The 21,172-nt window shown below is 38.7% G+C and overlaps 1 protein-coding gene across 4 annotated transcripts in view; it reads left to right on the top strand.

Moving 5' to 3' along the window:
- The window catches only part of MOB2 (MOB kinase activator 2), a 120,850-nt gene that overhangs the window by 24,230 nt on the left and 75,448 nt on the right, over positions 1–21,172 (top strand). Inside the window, exon 1 of one of the 4 annotated variants that reach the window (XM_075047887.1) lies at positions 11,657–11,718. The exons of the other annotated variants lie outside the window; for them this stretch is intronic. Coding sequence (XP_074903988.1) covers positions 11,672–11,718 — 47 coding nt within the window. The 5' untranslated portion in view covers positions 11,657–11,671. Of the gene's footprint in view, positions 1–11,656; positions 11,719–21,172 lie in introns of those variants that run through there. 4 annotated transcript variants of the gene reach the window in all.

The raw sequence follows: 21,172 nt of genomic DNA, 5'->3' as shown, positions 1-21,172 counted from the left end.
GCGGAAGGGTGGAATGTCCTGCCGTGCATTCCACGCAGATGGCCTGGACCCCGGCCACCCCAGCAGAGCAGAAAATACCATGCTCTCAGCCATGCCACTTGTGATTTAATTGGAACCGAAGCTAACTTTAAAAAGTAGTGCATCATCAATTAAAACTGGTTTTCTGTGTTTCCACAAATTACACAACAGTTTTGGTCTCCTCTTGTTTGGTCAGGGGAAGCTGAATTCTTCCATGAGACTAATGTTAGTGGGATCTTCTTAAGGATAACATCTTTCCTTTTTGGGGCACCTTGCCGCTAAGAAAGTCCCAGTATCCCCATCTGAAGAGAGCACAGGCATCACCTGAAAAGAGTAATTTTTCTGTAGTCACCTCTTCTGGTTCTCAGCAAAATACTGGCCTTCTGCTTTCAGGAATAGTGAAAAAATACCAGTGAATTTGCCACACAAATTGTGTAATTGTAGCTACTACACAAATTGTACACAATTTGCTACAATTGTATACCAGTGTTTGGAACAGCAGGTTGTACTTCCAGACTGATTTATATTTTTATATATATATGTGTGTGTGTATATATATATATATATAAAATTGTGATGATCAGTACTAACTCCTGATAAAACAAAAGTGAATGCACCTTGTAGTACTCCTGCAAAAATTTGCACTCACAAACTCTGAACCGGGGTCTGAGTATTTTCTGTGTTCAGATTGACTGCGGAAGAAATGTGCTGGTTCTTGCAAGACCAGCTAGTCATCTGAGCATATCTTGCATTTTGCTGTCTGTAGCACCGACAACAATAACAGCTTCTTACCATTAATCAAATCTGCAGGTAGTGTGAGAGAGGAATGGCGCTGTTTTCCTGTAGTTTATGTATTGTTTGGTCAGTCACCATTAAGGAAGCAAAACACTGCAACCTTAACTGAAGGATACAAGAATGATGCTTTGCAGTTATTTAGCAGGCAAAATCTGACACTATTAAGGAAGTAGAACACCCTGTCTTTAACTGAAGGATATGATGATGATGCTTTGTAGCCATTTACTAGGTAATATCTGTGATTAGTGCCACATATTGTTTTAGAATCTGGAGGAGTAGCTAATGTTTGTGGGATGAAATAATTTTAGGAAGAACAGGGAAAATTATTTCACCTGATTCTATGGTGCAGTCTTTACACTGTGAAATGCAGGCTGGTAGTTCGATGCTTCCTTATGTTTGGTAAGAAATTGTTCCTCACAACTGGTAGAAGTATAAAAGCTGGGGTATGGCTTCCACTAAGCGTTTAATGACTGTGATGACAGTGCTGTTTAGAAAACTTAAGTTCAAGTAGTCTGTTTCCAGCAAAATATTTCAAGAATGCTGTGCAAATCCATATATTAGAATAACAAAGCACAAATCAGATTGTCTTCCTAGAGGCCAATGGCAGGTTAAGGCCAATGGCAGGTTAAGGCCAATGCTCCCTAGACAGCCATTGAAAGGCTTCTGAAACAGGGATGCATGCAGTGTGTGAGTACCTGCCATCTGCATGTCCCCAGTGCAAGAGTGCAGAGGGAAAGGTGAAACTAACTCTCCAGTATTCTTTGGCTTAGAGGGTTGCACTGTGGACTGATGTATTGGTTCATGGGGACTGTGCAGCTGTGAAAGAACATACCTGTAAGCTGGAATATTTCCTTGTGATGAAAACAGCCAGCAACTGTTGGATGAGTGTCTTTTGTTGCCCTACCAGAGTCTGATCCAAGTTTGAGTATCACAACATGGACTTGTTTGAAAACTTTGTGTTGCACTGGGGTGTTTTTATGTGCAGGTGAGTGCATGGTAGTTACCGCTGTGTTATTTTCACACTGAAAATGAAAATTAAAATGAAAATTAAAAAAAACCAGCTCCAAAACCAGCAGTACATTATAAGACTTGCTGTGTCGCTTTTCCAATATTTGTACTTCAACCTGCGGCTCTTAAATTCTTACTGATAACATTTTACAAACCTTCGCAAGGCTAACTGTTGTACAGATCAGTTTGCTTTGCTTTTACATAAACATGGTTTAATTGTACAAGTTTCATGCTAATGTTGGCTATGACTATGCTAGGCCTCTATTTACTATGAAATGTTTTTTCTTCAGTTTAACATTGCTTTTAGATACAGACAAGGGGACAAACTACTTGCAGTGCCAGATAAATGTGTACTTGGCTGTTTGATGAAAAACTACCCATTTTTTTTCTTCTGTGTATATTTCATAATGTCTGTTGTTCTAAAATGTCCAAAGGCAATTACTGAAAACAAATCAATGCTGGATAATTACAAGAGAAATGTACTGCCTACAGCCGCTTATTCTAATATCACCTTCCTACTAACTGTAATTAGAGGGGAAAAAAATACATTAGTCACTTGAAAAGGGCAGCAATCCCTGTTTTAACAAGCTATGTAGCTTTTTCCACTGTTCTCAGCATCCCTTTGCCTGCTCAGTCAAGCTCAAGAGAGAGACCTGAAAGTACATTGTGCATTGTGTTGCGAATTGCTGTTTCTTCATTAGCTAGCATTCTTTACCAGGATTTGTAATTATGGTGCTGTGAATTCTATTAACTAATGAATTTTAGGTTCTGTTTAGTTTAGCTATTCTTCTTGGTGATGAAACAGTTTATATCTTGCCCAAGTTGCTTGGAGCAGCATCTGTGCACCTCCGCCACCAAGGCCCTCCAGGAGAGGAGCTCTCTTCTTCGGGCAGGACCTGACGGCCGTGGGCAAGGTAGCTGGCAGCTTCAGACCAGCCCTGATGGCCGTGGGGAAGGTAGCTGGCAGCTTCAGACCACGGTGTCACCTACTGAGCAGGTGAAGCTGCTGCTGCCGGTGCGACCTTCATCCAGCAGGCCACGGAAGACCAGCAGTGGTGGGGCTGTCTGATTGCTTCAAGTGTATCCTCAATGAGTAGCAGTTTTTCAGCTTTTTGTGTGACAATTTAGCAAGTGTTAGCTGGTATTTTTCGGCATAGGCAAATCTCTGAACGTTGCTTTTAAGGGTAGAAGACGTAGAGAAACATACTATCCTTAAACACAAATGTAATAACATGCACTGCAGCAGTTACCAGAAAAGAAGAGCATGTGTAGGAGGATGTATGATATTCCATTCAGTTAAGGGCTGGGAGGTGTTTGTGCACAAGTGTGCACATGTGTTTGAGAGAACATAGGCTGCTCCAAAATATGCTGTAGTATTGAATAATGTCTTGCATAATAAAGTTCACCAATTCATTTTCTTGACAAACTAATGGTCCAAGTTCTTGAAATAACTCATCCATGTGAATAAATGAAAGAGGAAGTATTTCACAAGAGTATTTTTATCAGGGTTTTGTTATAAAAATATGTAAAATAAGAACTAACAAAGTAACCTCAAATATGAAAGGTTTGGGTTTGGTGTTTTTTAATTCCTAAATGCGGGTTCCCAGTTTCAACCCTGTTCTTAAAAACTGAAAATAGAAAAAACCAGAGAAATATTTCATAATCAAAACATACACAATGTCCAAAGTAATTTCCAAAGCTGCTAGATCCTCAGATAAAGAAATGAGGTGGTGTGACATGAACTAATATTTCTAAAAGAGAAGGATGGCTTTTTTTTTTCACCGCCTCTAATGTCTGTTCTTCCAGCCCCCCATCCCCAGTAGCTATTCAGGTTGCCTTTAGGTATTGTAATGTATCAGGGCCAGAGAGCCCTATGGAAGAGAAATGGGGAGTGCTGTTGGTGCCAGAGTGCTCTCTCACTGCAGGTAACTGGTAATTTGCAGACTAGGAAATGTATGCAGACCAGGACTCCAGCAATCTGTGGCATATCTGTTGTTGGGGAAATATTGAATAAGAAAAAATAATGAAGTATTTTGTAGAATATTGGGTAGTATTTAACTACTTTGTTCAGTGTAACTAAAAAACCCCAACGAACATTAGTGTTCCTGGAAGTTGCTGAATTCATGGTCGTAGAGCCTGAATCAAGTCCAAAGCAAGTATTGCGTAGGTGGCAGAAAATGCAATCTGCATTTGTTTATGCTGAACATGTACCATAGACGTATCATGGTATGAATGTGAAAAGTTATCTAGATCTCCACCATCACTGAATCCTTGAAGAACCATTTGTGATGAGGATGATAAAATGCTTCAAAACTTGCTCCTTGCAAGTAAGTTTCCTTTCATTTCCAGAGGGAGGGAGGAAGAGAATTCTGCTGTGTCCATATTGTTATAAATATTTGCTAGGAGAATTTACTAAGGAAATGTTGGTGAACATGGAATAAAATACTCTTTTTGGAAGTGGAGCTGCTCTGGTTGTGACTAACTGGATTTCAGATTTTCTCACTGTGGCTACAGAGTGCTAGTTTAGGACTCTTAAGAGATCTGGATTTTTATTTTGAATTTGGCCATTAGCATGCTAGGTGACTTCAAATGTGTGTCTCCAATTGCTTTTTGTCTTTCACTCCCCACCTCTAAAATGGTTAACTCCCAGGTCAGTCACTGAGATCTGCTGATAAAATTAATTTTGAAAGACTAGGGTATAGTTATATCCATGAGATATTTAGTCTGCATCTTATTAAGCTGGTAAGAGGGCTGGAACATTGGTAGGTATGATAAATATCTAGATAGGCACAGGGACAAATGAGCTTTTTTTCTGCCTACCCCCCATGACTTTTGTATTAACAGACTGTAGTACCAGAAAATGCAGCACGCCTTTAATGTTAGGAAAGTGATGCCCACCAGTAACTCCAGACTGTGGTTGAATTTCATGCTGTGTGTCTTCCTTCCCCAGTGTACGACTGGGCTACATAGGTTGCAGTTTATTTTCAATGGCTTGGTGTGGATGTAGTTATCTATATGAGCTTTGTTCTCACCTGTTGATTTTGGAGAAACTGTGTGGGTGTTGGTTCTACAGTGATTGCTAGCACAACACCTAAGTGATGGCTAATAACCTACATTTACCATTGTAGCAGCACTGTTGTAGGCCTGAAGAAGGAGCAGTAGTCAGAATAACAACTTGGTTTTCAGCTGCTAGAAAGAATCTTGCAAATCACATCAAAAGTATGTTTTAGAAGTGGCTATTCTGTGTACATTTTGTACTCTTCAGTCTAACAGGGAAATTTTTGCTTGGGTAGTAACTTAATTTGCAGAAGCAATATTGTACACAGTAGTGAAGAATCCAAGCACTCTTGGATTCTAGCTAAATGGAAAAATTAACAGCAAACCATTTCAAGAAACAAGCTGAAGTTTCTGTACTGTACAAATGTGTTTATGTGGGTTTCTGGAAAATAATAAATGGAACTTTTTCCCTGAAATAGCAAAAATCTGACTTTTTTCCTAAGCCGTGCTGTCAAAAGTTCTTATATTTTGATTAACTGGATAATGAGAAATAACTGTACTGTTGTAGCCCATGAAATAAGTGATAGTGAGGATGATGTTTTGAAACATAATAATTTCAATTCAGCTTAGCTTTTTTAAACATTTAAAAAAAGTAAGCAAGGGTTTGCAATAGAGATACTGTTGTATTTTGTTTCTAAGTTATCTGTGAAACACCACCAGGAATTTAAGATACATCTGGCATTACAATAAGCTGAATGAGTTCTGGCAGCATTTACAGTTGGAAGCTCTAAACAGTGTTTTGAGTACTTCACTCTTCAGGGGAGATAAATCTCTTCCTTGCACCACACTTTCAAGGGAGCCTCTGAAAAAGTCAGTGCTGCAGCAGGTTTGTCAAAGAGGCATACTTTACCATCCTGGGTGGTTTTTTTGCCTAGAATGTCTCCAGGCCTGAGTCAGAGGGAAGGAAATGTGACACCCTCAGGTCCTGTAGCTTCTTCATCTTAGATTTCCATCTACAACGTTGCTCAGGCTTTGGGTTTCTTATTGTTGCTTTACTGGTAACATGATAACTATGAACACATTTTTCACTAATAATTTTTCCACAGTGGTCTGGGACATACTTGTCTGACAAGAGAAGTATAACAGTAAACACTGTATTTAAAATTAGTTTGAGTCACTTGTGTTTAGTTGTCTTTCGTAGTACCCTGATTTTCATTAAAAAACCCCATCTTCACTATCAACTTTTAAATCTGTAATGAATTTGGCTGTTAGGTAATACATGATTTAAATGCATTGTATGTGACTGAGGGTTTTCAAGGGTGATTTCCCTCTGCTGTGGACTGCTGCATCTTCTTTGAAAGATTCCAGTATCTAAAGAAGTGGTTTCCTTCAGAAAGGAAAGTGATTTCAAGCTGAGAATTTTTTTGAAGAGGAAGACCACCACTAATATTAAGGATCTGAAATACTTATTAATCTCTTCCTGGCCTATAGATGAATTGTGCTTCAGTTTTTTTAATTTAAAGCCATCTTTCTGCTTGTCAAGTAAGAATACCACCTGATGTATGAGGTGCATCTCATTAGACTGTGAGATTTCTGTGAGACAACTGAGACCTTTATGAAGGGGGAAACTCTTCTCTTGCCTTTTGCTTTGCTACTGCCACCCTGTCTTTAAGCTGCTGCCCTAAATTGACAGCTATGCAGAGCTGTGTAGCTTCTTAAGCTTGGCAAGTTACAAATGGTATTCCTCATAACAACCTTGGGAAGTGAATATCGTGTTTCCCAGGCGTACATAGAGAAGATGGAGAGTGTTGTGCTTTGGGTCTCTTAGTGACATAATTCCAAAGGAACATTGTGCAGCCTCAAGCAAATCAAGAAGATACATGTTTACATGAAGGATGCTGCTGCTTCTATCGCAAGTTTAATTCTGGAAGTGTAATGAGAATGAGAGGAAGTGGAGGACTTCCTGCATTAGTTTTTGTGGCTGTGTGAAGGGGCTCTCTAAACTGCAGCTGTGTTGCACAACTGATAAAAGTTATGTTAGGCTTGGGTAAGTCTCCTGAGATGTGAACTAATATACCTCTTTGTGCTGCACACATCATGGTTAAATTTTTATTTACCTGGAAGTCAGAACAACAGTAATAATGACTGAGTATGCTACTTGTCTCTGTATTTTACCTTAAGTCTATTACTTTCCCGTGAAATATATTGGTGCTAGACTATGTCCTTAAAATACGATTCACCCCTTTGGGAAAAGCTTCCACAGTAAACTAAGTATTTAGCATGTGAGTAAAGGGTCAGTGTAAAGTGGGAGAAAGAAAAGGGTAATGAGGGACCTTTAACATAGCAGTGATATATCCCCCTTACAGGTCTCTAGGCAAGAAAGGGAGAAATACTAAATGGGAAAGGATTCATTTTATTTGGGAAAAGCTCAGGATATATGTGGTGTGCTAGAGGGAAGATAGTTACTTAAATTCCTTTCTGAAACATCCAAACTACTTTTATCTGATTTCTAGATTTTGGGTTGCACTTAATGCTGTGCTGGATGAGACTACCTGATTAATGATTGTATTTGACTCCTGCACTATGGGTTTATAAACTGAATTGACAAAATGTTACTAAACATATATTATTTTCTTTTGGTGATGACTATTAAAGTGTTAATCATATTTATATGTTCAACATTTTGTTTTAGAATGTTTTTACAGTGGCTTTAGTGAGTGTTTTTCTATTTACTCAACTTACAGTGTTAGTTTCTTTTTCAACTTGTAAGTTTGTCGGTATGACTTTTTTTATTTACGTCTGGGACCTTGATGAACTTTATTATACGGTTGAACGGTGATTTTGATGCCAATATGTGAGGCATTTATTTAAGGTGTAAGGAGAAATGAAGACTATTTCTCGTCTGCCTTTGACCTCTGTGCTTTTGTGGGGGTGTGGTTTTGTTCCCTGTACTTAGCAGGGGAAGTGCTTTGGGAAGGGCAGGTCTTAGAAAGTGGTGGGGTTTTGTTTTTTTTTTTTTAGTATCTGTGGGTGAGAAGTATTACTGTGCTGGTCAACTGGTCAGTGAGAGAGCTTTTCAGAAACAGTAAACCGTGATGGATTTAATTAGCTTAGCCTTGCTGTCTGACACAGAAATTCTTTTTTTTTTTTAGTGGTCATAATGATCACTCAAATAATAGCAGAATGAAATATACTGTAGTCATGTTACAGGGGGAGAAAAACTCCATAGGTGAAAATGGCTTGTTGCTTCTGGATGTTTTTTATCAGAGAAAAGAATACCTTCCAAAAGTCAACTTGATTTTCCTGTCGTGCTCTACTGCACTCTACTGCAGGTGTGGATATCCTGTATTAAACCGTGAAAACTAGAACAGTACTGGTTCCCAGCAACCCAAAGGGTGTGTGTTTGCCTCCGATAACTGCAGTATGTTTAACATCACATATTTGAAGATAACTGAGGAGTCCTCTACTTTCAATGCAGAATAAAGTGGTTTAGGTCATTCTCTGTTAAGAATATAATGCTGACATTGCCAATTAGCTTAGACACAAAAGATTTTATGATGAGATACTGATCTTGTGTTTTAGGTTACTGTAAAAAAACCCAGAAGAATCTTTAAAAGCCGAGACCAAAGACAAGGATGGCAGTCACACTCTAAAAGCTGGTCCATTATGTAACATGAGGATGAAAAGTGGCAGGGAGAAGCTGAATTTCCAGAGTCCCGCTGCTTCCCTGTGTGCAATGCTGTAAGATAATGCAGGAAATAATTAATATAAATGTGCATTCAGAAGAATGTTTAAATTTTCCAAGTGCATAAAAAGCCTGTACATTTTAAGTTTTTCATGTTCATTGCAGGCCACAAATGTTTACCTTTTTGTGTGTGTGTTGATGTCTGTCTTGACAGTTTTACCCAGAGAACCAAAACATAGGTTTCCTTTTCTTTAAGAGGCTGATTCAGGAGTTGACCCTTCCCCACAGGCTAAGTTTGCTATCAGTTCTTCTTTGGCTGGCTAAGGTTTTAGTTATTTTATCTGTGTAGGTGTGAAAATCCAAAACGTGGACTAGTCTGCCTGTTATAATTCTAGTCTGCATGTGTTATAATTCTAATCTAGCATTGGGCGAGGCTAACGTTCCAGAATGTCAGTCTTCCTCAGGCTTCATAAAAGAGATCTCAAAAGTCAGATAGAATGAGTGTGTTAATTAAGGAGAAAAATGTTTTCTTTCTGTACATTCATATATCAGCAGTAAGTTCAGAAATACTTTCCATTACTTTCATTGTCATTTCTATTTATTGCATCAATATTACTTTCCAAGGAAGTGACTGAAAATACCATTCAGTATTTTCTCCAGATAGTTTTCTTTAGGAAGCTTGTTCTGATTGGCTGTTCTAAATCGTAGTGGTCAAATTTTGTCACAGTATTACAAACAAGGGTTTGGGTTTTTTAACTGCTTAACCTCCTTTGCTGGAATGGTGTTTGGTTCACATCCTCCTTATTTTTTGTAGTTGAGAGCTGCAGACACAATAAGCATAACTGCACTTTGCATGGAATCTCAGGCAAGGAGTATCAGTCAGGATAATGGCAACAGAATTATTTGATGTCTTCAGTTACTAAATATATGAAAATGATGTAACACACAGAAAGACTCGTCAGTGAGGCTCGTGTAATCTGTCATTGCAGTCCACACTTCTAACCTGACTTCCTTTTAAACATACAGAAGATGCCTACACGGATTAAAGGTCACGGTATGTGCATTGCTGTCAGATTGCATCATTATGGCAAATTGATGCATTTTGTTCCATGCTCTTGGTCTCTATGGGTTGTAATTTCTATGAAAAGTGGAGATGAATCAGCTGGTTTTGTTTTATTATTGTAAGGTGAAACGGGCATGAAATTCTTGTGTTTCTGAGCTTTCTGCCCAGTTCTTGCACTCTGGGTGAATTGTCTGCCTGGAACACTCTTGTAATCATGTGATTGGATGTAGTTCTCTGTATAGCCTAGCAGCCTAAGACCAGCCTTATTTTTATAAGTTTTGCTGTTTTAACTATTCATGGTGGAGAGGTTGTGCTGAAAGTAGATTTAGAATATGCTTCTGTTGACAGACAGGTCTCTCATGTGGTTTCTTGGAGACATCTTTGGAATTTAATGAAATTTTTATTCTGTAGGATGATAAATCTAATTGAAGTTGTGGATTTAAAAAATTATGTCAGTTCCTGCTAGCTCTTTCATGCGATGGATGCTTTTCTTATGCTTGCAGACTAAGTGGTTCAGCAGGCATAATATCTCCCAGCCAAAGAAACTAAGCATATGGCAGCTGAAGTAAAAGAGTGATAAAGCATGGTGAGGCTGCCAAGCACAAAGATACTGCTATAGTGACAAAGCATGTGGCAGCACTTGGGGCTTTCAGAGAGATAATCCAGCTGCAATGCTTTTGATTTCTAAGGAAGAAATTGCTAGAAACATGAGGCAGTTTTATCTCAACAAGACTGACTTGGACTAGATTAGGTGTGTTGTTGCTTCTAGTGTTGCAGGAACAATTTGGCTGCATCTGTTTTTTAAAGTGCTATATATAGCCTTTCAAAAAAAAAAGTAAATTATAAAAGGTATTTCTTTTCTCAGCTTCAGTGTGTTCCTTCAATTCTGTGGTAATGAGGTGTACCTTCCCATAAGTGAAATGTGGTCTGTCTATTCTTGAATGCAGTGATTAGTGCTGCAAGTAAACTAATCCAAACCACCACATCTGATATTTGCACACAAGCACAGCTGAAGGAAGGTATGGGGCAAAAGGAGATTATTCAGTAAAAAATGATAGTTCAAGATGAGTAGCCTTTTTGATAGGTTCATATGGGGGTCAGAGTGAGAACAGTGGCTTTGAAACTTTTATGTATTAGAAGTCATTTTTAGACTGAAGCTTTGATTTCATGAAGAGAAATTATCAAAGCTTAATTTAAACAAGGGGTTTTCACATGCCAGTGATGACAGATACTTTTGCTTTGGCATGCTATTTTCTTTAAGGTCTTCAATTTGTTGTTGTTAATACACGAATGGGCTTTTGGCTTTGTGTCCGTACATAGTGGTGGTGTTGTCAGCAATTTTGGTCCTGTTCCATGAACTATAAAAATTAAGATAAGCTTCTACATTTTGGAATAAAGAGTGTTTGAGTGAGAGGGTTTGTTTTTGTTTTTTAATAAAGACTTGATAGTTTCATCTTAAAGACTGCAGTGTGGAAAGGTGAGATAAATTGGTTCAGGTTATGTACTGGGGTATATTTAATCTCATCTGTTGGTTTTAAAATCTATTAATAAATTTAATGTTGTTTTGTTCTACTGTATCTGGGCTCTTTTTTGGGTAACAGCCACCAACAGTGAAAATTATAGAGGACTTCATAGAGGCTGCAAACGTTTTTCTTGCAGTAAAAGGTTGCCCCTTTTTTGTGTGTGTTAAAAGGGGCAACCAGATCTTCCTTGAACAACCTAGGATGTGTTCAATTACTTTCTTTAAAGGAGAATCCTCCCCCAAAAATCATTGTGTGAAGTGAAAGGCCATTCAGAGTTGGAACTTGTATAGCTTCGAGAACAGGAAGAATAAAATATTCAGTGTTATTTAAAACAAGCACTTCTTTTAACATACAGAGTTTAACACGCACTCTGAGAAATAGATTCAAAAGGTACCATGCAGCAACAGATCAGGCCCTCTTCTTGCCAGCTGAGTAATCATTCTTTATTTTTTTCCGATATGACCATTGCTGAAAAATGAAACTGAGACTGGACTCTGGATTACTGTGTGTGACATGATGGTCACTGCTGGTCCTGCCTTTTCGGGGAAGAGGACCTGATGGCCAGTCCTACTGGGCGAGTGGATGACGGGCTCCCTCTGCAGCTGGTTGATGCCAGTGCTCCTGTGGAGGTCAGTGCACTGTGGCGAGATTGAGGTGTTTTGGATTATTTCGAGGGAATGGAGTCAGCCTCCAGCTATGGAAACTTGCTGAAGTGAATGCAATGTCCTTACAGCGACTTTGGAAATCTTCTGGTGGCTGCTGCCGGTTGGGGATTCAGGGCTGAGATGCAGGCTTTCCCGGCTCCTGGGCGTCAGAAAACTGACAGGCTTCTGAAGTGATGTACTTTATTTTGAATAGCATGCTTACATCTCTTCTACAGGTTCAGAGACCCTGCGTTGAACGGGATCAAACTTTGTGCTCCTTAGTGTTCCAAGCCAACGTATTGTTCAGCCAGATTATATTCATGCTGCTAAAAGTACTGCACTTTCAGATTTTATACAGTATTTCAGTATTTGAGTTATTCAGAGTTTCAGATTGTTATGAATGTCTAAATCTCAAAGTGGAGCAACTAATTGAAAACAGAAACATTGCGAGGTTTATATTGGAGAAAGTAATGTGATTACTCTTAGTAATCAATTACTAATTATGGTATATTTATTATTTCAAAGTATTGAATCAATATGGATATATGTTCTTTAAGTATCTTGGGTTTACTGCACGAAAGAACATCTCATGACAGTGTTGCGTGACTGGTGCACTGCAGATGACAAAGGAAAACTAAATTAATTTTTCTGGTGTTATTTTTGAACAGCCCACTTTTTTTATTTGTGTATCTGCTCTTATGTTGCTAAAAACATACGCTGTGTCTGTAGTGCTTTAGTACAGCAACTCTTTCATTTCTGGAGTCTGTATGTGCTGGCATGGTATTATAGTATGTAAAATTAGAAACCTATCTGATGCCTTTGTAGCCCTCATAGGGAAGAATCAGGAGGAAAAAACATGATAAAACAGAACCCTGAATATTGTAAAGGCTTACAGAGAAGAAGGAAAAACAAGGAAAAATGAGGTACATATATGAAGCAGAAAAATAGAATGGTATAAAAGTAGCTACAATTCTCATGTGCAGGCTCTTCTTTCAGTAGAGGGCAGCACTGGTTTAGCTTCCTTTAAAGTCCTCTAGATGCGTAGTCATAGGCAGCATACAGTTGTGCTACGCAGTTCTCAATACAAGCTTTTAGGAATGGCTGAATGCAGACATTCAGTTGAGTTTGCTTGTAATAGATGGCTGGAGGATGATTGTGAATAGCTTTCAGAATACCCCTGTAAAATTACGGTTAATCTAGCATCACAATATGAAGTTCTGTTAGTCATTTATCTATTCATAATGGCAGAGTTGCCATATTCTTTGGTTGTCTGCTCCTTGGCCAGATAAATTTGTCTGTGATTCCCTGTCTTCTTGCTTATGGATAGAGGAAGTCCAGTGCACAGGAGCCAGCAAACGTGATGAAAGCAAGACCTGCTCTGGAATGCTGCATGTGCTATTGCTGGTTCAATGCAGGATGACTATTCTATTGCCGCAAAATAAAACTAGCTTTTCATTTTATTGGTAATCCCCCACTGTTAGTATTTATACTGGGGTAGAATGCATTTAAGAAGCTATCTTACTGTGTGACTTATGACAAAGTGTAAATGTCAAACACGTTATTAATGGTAAGCTCTGTTTGCAGTCCTTTTCCCACTGGAGCCTTTTCCCACTGGAGTATATTATAGTAATCTTCCACAAGGTGGAGCTTTAAGGCTCTGCAGCTGGGAATTTTTCCCTCTTGACTAATAAGCAGAAAGATGAATGGAGTTTATGAAATCTCTTAAAACAGGTATAAGACGACCATTTCAATGCTTTTCAAGAAAGTGGGTTGGTTTTAGGGAAAACAACAGATTCAACAGATATTTTGGACTCTTTAATATGCCTGAGTCACTGGAATTAATGTTGTAAAAGAGGAAAGGAAAGATTGGAAAAAATAGTTCTCATTACTTATTTATTCTTTTGGAATTACTATTTCTTTGCTTCCAAAGTGACTTGAAAGGTAGGCAGAACTGAATAAAGAAAAGCATTATCAAAATGCTTGCTAAATCTTCATTTATTGGGAGGAGTTGGGTTTTTCTGAAACAGTCCTACCCTAAAAGAAGAGGAGGAAACTTTAGATAACAGCTATTCTGATAGATAAAAGAAAGGCAAAAGCATATTCCTTTCTTTTGTGCAGCTGTCTTTTCAAGAATGAGCTATGTATACCCTTTCTCTAGAAGAGAACCTTTTTCTGTTTTTTCACTCTGCCTGCCAGAAGTTGCATCTTGGTGAATTCCGGAAAAGTGCTATCAGTATTTCAGGCTGTGTTTCAGTAATAAGTTACTTTGGGCTTCCCATGTTTCTTTGAGTATCTGAACTGTGTTTTACTCTATTGCCATCTTGTTGGAAATCCCCTGCTGTTAATTTTGTTGGAATGGAATTCATCATCTGCTCGCTGTGCTGCTGCGGGTAAGACAATATTATGCATTAAACTAGCACAGACGTGTGTGGACATGAGCTGGTACTGTGGAGACAAAAACCAGGAAAGAGCTTAGCCGGCGAGTGGGAAGAAGGACTGCATGGGGGGTGGCAGCAGGGAGGGAGAAACCAAAATCTTGAGTGACTTTTCCTGTCCAGCTTTTCGGCCTTAAGCTAGCTTTTTCTGATGATAACAAGTGTTAGTAATGTATGTTTGCCACATGTCTTTGTGTGAAACAAAACTTGAGGATAGAAGCAGTTTACTGAGCACTTGTTAGAAGTACTCTTTCCCTCCCACCTTTCTTCAGTAAACTCCTATGTTACTCTCAATATGTTTAGACCAAGAGACTTTATTAGTACTTTCTGCGGGGTCTATATTGTTGATTAATGCTTGACTTGAGTTGCAGCTGAAGGTTACGTTGTGAAACATTTTTCTCAAAGTAAATTATTTGTGTTGTTTCTTTCATGCTTTGCAGGTCGTGTGCAGGTATGCAAGAGATAAGAAATTGGTTATGATTTTTCATTTTGTCGTTCAGGAGTCTCCCTAGGTTAATGAGTAGGACCCTTAAGAACTTGGAACAGGCACTGCATATCAGAAATCCACTTTCTCCCTTTCTAATGTTGCTACCCCCCATCTGATGGTCCTCCAGTTTTAGGCACAGAAAATAGCATGTGGCAAATGCAATAAAAAATAATAAAAATTACAATGACTTAGGAGCCTCTCTGGACAGACTGACTACTATTGATTTCTAGGCCTCCAGCCTGTAATGCTTCTGCATCTTACCGGATCTGCTGCAGATCCAAGTTAAGAACTCTTCTTTAAACTTCAGTTTCCCTCAGATGCTATCACAGTCTTGACATGTTAGAACTGTCTAAAATTTATTTTTCTTTTGGTTCCACCTCTTTTTTTTTTTTTTTTTTCCCAGGTATTCTTTTCATGCAATGTGTTTAAGCATCAGTTCATTACTAGATGAATAGATATATCTGTTGGTATGGAAGATGTGGTAGGCCATTTGGACAGTTTTATGAAGAGCCCTTCCCTGTAATATAACATTAGGTTAGATTTCTGAAGCAGAACCTCAGAATAGCTATTTGACTTGCAAAAAAATGAAGTAATATGAGCAGAGTGTTGGATTGAGCTTGAAATCATGGGTTTGTTTTTTTCCCAGATCTTATGGGAGATGTGGTTGTGTATGGGCAAGAATTCTTGCTCTTCCCTCCCACTGCTTTGCTAATGTGGATGTCCAGTTTCCAAGGTCTCTTAAGTACTCCACCCCTTCTGTTTCCTAGCACTAGCAGAAAATACCTTTCTTTTCTAAAAGCGATAGCAGTATCAATTACTTAAAAATATTGTAGATGCAAGCTTTTGCATAATCCTTAAGTTTTGTAACAGTGAGTGGTTCTACAGCAGTCAGTTCCAAATTCCAATGGCTGTCTATAGAGTTGGATAAAGAATTACTCATTTCCCACACAGCTTTACAGAAACAGTGATTTTGACAGGGAGTTTCAGGGTGAGTGGAGATAATAAAGCTAAGGATACTGAAGTTATATTTACTAGGGGTAAATATTTATTTTTTTAGTACACAGGCCACTGCCCTATTGACAAAAACACCCTGAGCAGGCAGTTCAGAGGCATTCCTCTGTTGGTAACAGAATACGGTTGTCTCGGAGCAAAGATTTTCTTAGCACTTATTAGCCAAAAGATCATAGTTTCTTTATTTAAACAGACTTTGGTATGAAGATATCAAAATAGCAGCCTAAACCAGATGCTTCCAGGCAATACACATGGAAAGGGGCTAAGTGTAGCCTAGCCACCCATAGAGAACGGAATAGGCAGTTGGTGACTATTTAGCTGGATTCCCTTATGGTCCCTTTTCACTGCAAGTCCTATTTTCAGAATAAAATGTGAAAGAAATGCAGTGTAGCCATTTATTTAGCTTCAAATCAGTGCGAAAAATCCCTGTGCAGCTTACAAAGAGAGAAGGGGTGATACAATGAGTTTTTAGGATGATAGTGGAAAATATCATGACTGGGAAGATAGATACTGTCTATAATAAAGCTGTCTGTAGCTTCAGCATCTGCTTTTTTCAAGTTTACTAGTCTACAGGATTACTGTCCCATCTTCTGTATGATTACCTTGTATTATTTTTCATGTAGCTGGTAGACCTAGATGCTCATAAAACTGAGAGACTAGCAATATAAACTTTACCCTTTTGTTCCTGCTCTTCGTGCACTCTTGTCCTGGGCTGTAATAGAGTTGCTATTAGAGTTGTTCATGCTGAATTCCAGCATAACTCTCTGCTGTGATGCAAGGAGAATGGTTGTTACACATTAAGTGCGAGACTGATCTTACCTGTTTTCAGTTCTGGTTTTAAAGCTATGTGGCAGTAATGCATCAGTTCCAATGCAGCAACCTCTCTTATTTCCCACTACTGTGCCAAAAATAGTCAGGGCAAAATTATTTGTCCACTCACTCACCCTGAAGTCTATTACAGCTTAGCTGTAACTGCTGGACCAAGCATGTGCACTTCCCACCCTGCTTTAAAAGCAACAACGTGTATAATTTAACAGATAAAGCAGTCGTCATCTCAATTAATCATAATACGTGTTCATTTTTATTTGTTCTTCTGCTCTGTTAGCGTATCCTGATAGATGGTTGTCTTTTCAGGTATTACTGCAGTCATTGTGTTTTCCCCTCCACTTTCCCTCAGTCACTTTGCTCCCTTGGCCTTCTTTGTGTACTTAAATTCTATATTTTTTTCTAGGTTTTCTTCAAAGCATGACTAAGTGCATGAGTTTTAAAAGGATTATTGTGTGGTGTGGTTTTTTGTTTTTTTTTTTTTTTTTTTTTTATTCCACACTCTCATAGTCTTAGAAAGTTTTTCAGACACCTGTGGCTAGGGAGCCGACCAGGGAGAGGTTGGTATGAAAGCTCAGTGCCAAGGGTATTATCGGATACCTGGCTTCAGATCAGAGTCTCACACCCTACTTGCTGGATTTCAGACTACTCTCTGTGAGCCACCCTCAGAAGCCTCTAGCTTTCATCTAAGTGTCTGGTTAGTAGACCATTGACTTGAGAGAGTCCATCTTTCCAGTCGTAAGGGGATGGGTGTCCTGGATCATAATGGGATGGTTCACTGTGTCTCCTTATGTTGCATTGACTCTATAGCTGATGGACTTAATTTTCTATGATTTTAGTAACTGGCTCACTCCACCTATGTTTTATTAGCTAGCTCATATTAGCTAAGGTTTGTAGGTGGTCTATAACTGATTTCAGTTTTGAATAACATAATTTCTGTCTCAGATTTTCAGTTCATGGAATTAGGTGATGTTCTAGTAGTAGCCAGCCATTGGTTGTGGATGTATAAATAGAATTTAAATAACTTATGATGAAGCTACACCTTTTTTTTAGTCTGTTGAGAAACTAAAGAAGGGAGAAGATAAAACAGGAACTTAAAACCAGTTCATCAGCTACAGCTATTACACAGTAAATGACTGTAAATCACACAGTGGACATTTCATAAGAGCAGATAAATCTCAATTAGACAATCCTAAATGTTTGAGGGAGGAGCTATGTATATCATCATGCGGTTAGTATATTACCCTAACGTGCAAATAGATCACACCCCCTAAATGAACAGAGTTCTCTGAAAAGGGTTTGAACTAATTGAAATTAGTTATGAATCTTATACATCTCTCTGAAAAAGATTGGTTTCCTACAATGTACAAATGTTAAGGAAAATAAAAATATAGTATACATGATAAAAATCTGGCCACGGTATCTAATATAGCTTATTTATAGCATTTGGTTTTCAAACTGTCCAATAAAGGAGAGGTGAATTTTCTTCAAGATATTTCGTGTATGATTTATTGGTCAAAATGAGACTGAAGATATCCTCTCATAGGCAGTATTACAACAAATCTAAATGATAAAAGGGACAGGAGGAGATAGTTGACTAACTTTTAAAATCAATGGTAAACCTAAAGAACAAGAATTTGACTGAAAAAACCACAATTGCAAGTGTGATAGTGGCACTGCAGTGCATATTTCCTCTAGATTGTGTTGCTTTTCCCACCAAAGAAGATATTTTTTGTTTGTTTAAATTAACCTTCAAAGGACAAGGCCAAGTTTTGCCAAATTTTTCCCATCGCTTCACCATTTTGATAATTTCCTTTGAGGTGCTGGATTTTCAAGGTCCTACCTGAAATTGGGAAGTTTTCTGTGCTGCTGCAGCTTCTCTGTAACTTCTTTCCTACCCCAGTTGGGTTTTACTGAAGTTCTGCAATTTGTTCTTTCTCTTGCAGTTCATTTCTGAAATTAATCTTTCTAGCCAAGAGCTGCATTAGAGTCTTCCTGATAGCTCTAGTCTTTAAATGGGGAACTGGCTTTGCTTAACGAGTTTGATTTTAGAATAGTTTATGCCTAAATATATTCTACTCTGAAGCATCCAGCTTTATTTCAGTTTTAAACCCTCTTGGGTCTTGGAAGTATTGTTTCATTTATATATATAATAAATCAAGTAATGTCATAGCCTTTGATATGGATAGAGTTAAAGGAATCCTGAAGAGATCTTACTGAAACTTATGAAACTGTTGTTCAGTGAAGCTTCAGTTGGGAACGAATATTTTTTTTTTCCCCTCTACTTATTTTGGCAAACTTTGACTTTCTCGAACAAGAGACATCACTCATTCTCTGAAGCTTGTGCATGAACGTATGGTGTTGGTGATAACACTGCATTGGTCTTTCTGACTATACAATGGTCTGGTTCTGTTGTCCCAGTGCAGAGATAAGAAGGACTAGTTATTGGGGAGAGTCATGGTTTGAAAATGATTCACTGTAGGGTGATGGTCCTTATTGAATTTGAGTACATAGACTACTGTGTTTCTGTCATGTTTCAGAAAATCTCTTGCAGATGACGGGGATCAACAGGATAGAAACCTATCACCTACCTTTTTCTTCTGCATCTGCTTGTCAAAATAGCATCTGCTTTGTATGTAGTAAAAACTGAGGTATAGCGTTGTTTAAGATCCCTTTCCTTCGCCCTTTTATTGGCTTTCTGCAGCTTTGTAGGGAGTAAAGCATGCCCCTGGAAAGCAGAGGCCATTAAAAAGTTTAAGACAAATTTGCTTGAAGACAAAGAGGGCATTGAGGAAAACTGCGGAGAGGGATTGAAGGGCTTTTGCAGCGCAACAGAACCTTGTCTGTGCAAGACTCAGCCTGCCTCTTGAGTTCCAGCAAGCTGCTGAGAAGGAGGCCAGGAAAAGACTCTCCAAGACCCTGTTCCCTTCATCTGAAGTCTGCCATCTGGACAGAGGATGGCTAGAGGGTTCCTGGAACATATAGAAAGGAATCTTGAGGGCTGAAAATAAATGCCAGTGGAGACAGGAAGTGTCTGAGACGTAGGAGGGTAGGAGGAGGGGAGCTGCTTAACATCACTGCTCTGTAGGTCACAGTACTGGTAAGGATGAGAGGCAGATAAGGAGAGCCTCTGTGCTGTACTCAGAGGTGCATAGCCTTTCCTCTGAGGCCTAAGCCCCCTTCCATTTGCAGCTTTATATATGTGAGGGCATTTTAGTTGTTTGTTACAGGTGTTCATCTGAGTGATTTGGATCTTTTTCCTTTGTAGGAAGGGGTGCTTACGTTTGTAGTTCTTGGCATACTAGGGATTTTGAAATAGAAAAGGTTTATAGAAAGATAGAATGGTGCCAGCTGGTGTTAAAATTTATCTAGGTGCTGTCATGTTTGAGTTGTCACGAAGCTGTGTGTTACTTCAGCATGGTGTTTGGTGGGGTCTGTTGCAGTCAAGTCAGATGATGTTATGAGTGGACTATGCTGCCCTCAATGATTTTTCTCCTGTAGTAAGGCCAATGAGTTGGGATATTTTCTTCCTTTAGTGTGCTTTAGTAAGTGTTACAATACCAGAGAACAATATTCTTCCTTCCTGGGTTGTGAAGGTGGCACTGTACTCAGAACGGAAATGTCAGCTAATCACACCACCCATCTTTTCTTCCTATAAGAGCCTCTTACACCTCCAGAGGAACCTTACAGTGAAAATTCTTTGCATTACCTGTTATGCGTTTTTAAGGATAACCAGCCAGATAATGGTGAATGTTTTTGCTTTGTGTGCTGTCCTGTAAGTATTAAGTTGAAACGAGGTAGGTTTTCATTTCTCAAGATATTTCTAAGAATGTGGTCATGAAGCAGCTCCTTCCTATTAGCGAGCTTTTCAAGGCACACAATAAACGATTCTTCACAAGATTTCAGGGCCATTATAATCTAAAGAATGCTCTTAGAAGGCATTGATTCTAGAGAAAGTTAGACTCTATGCATAACTGAGCTGTTTTCCTTCACTTAATGCTTCTGAAAAATGAAAACGAAAAATTAGAATATCCTCAAATGTTTGCTCTATACCCTATGTGAAGCTGGTGGTATGTTTCTTATTTCTGACCTTGGAAGTGGAGTGTGCATTAAGTGGCAGCACTCACTGGCCTACTAGAACCAAGTGGTAGCAGGAAGTCTTTTCTGGGTAAGAGAGTAGATTTCTATAGCAATTGTTTTATCAGGTACATGCGCTGGCAGCCTTCTTGGTGAGATCACCACAGATACCTTATGGTTTGATTGAAACTTAATGGGGTAATGAGGGCATGATACCTAAGAGTAGGAGGTGCAGGTTTGGAATGAGGATCATGTCAATAAAGTAATTTTCAGGTTCCTCATGGTACTTGTTCAGTCAATTAGCCTGTTAGTCTAATGTTTTAATACAGTTCCCTGGTAGGATTATGTAGCTGAAAGACCATATATCTTACTGACAGAAATCTTGGTCTAGAAATTCTAATCTACATATTGATCAATAACTCCGAATTTGAAAACCATATGAATATTATAAACTTCTTGTAATGGAAAAAGTAGATCCACAGCAACATCTTTACTGCTGGAAGGTTTGTCTTGTTTTTGTTTCCCTCTAAATGACTCGATACATCATCACTTACAGTGTATCAGTAAGGACTGTAATTGTTTCAGAGGTTTTGGACACAGCTAC

The sequence above is a fragment of the Buteo buteo genome, chromosome 16 (assembly GCF_964188355.1).
Source record: "Buteo buteo chromosome 16, bButBut1.hap1.1, whole genome shotgun sequence".
Lineage (NCBI taxonomy): Eukaryota > Metazoa > Chordata > Aves > Accipitriformes > Accipitridae > Buteo > Buteo buteo.
This window is presented reverse-complemented; position numbering and strand designations above follow the sequence as displayed.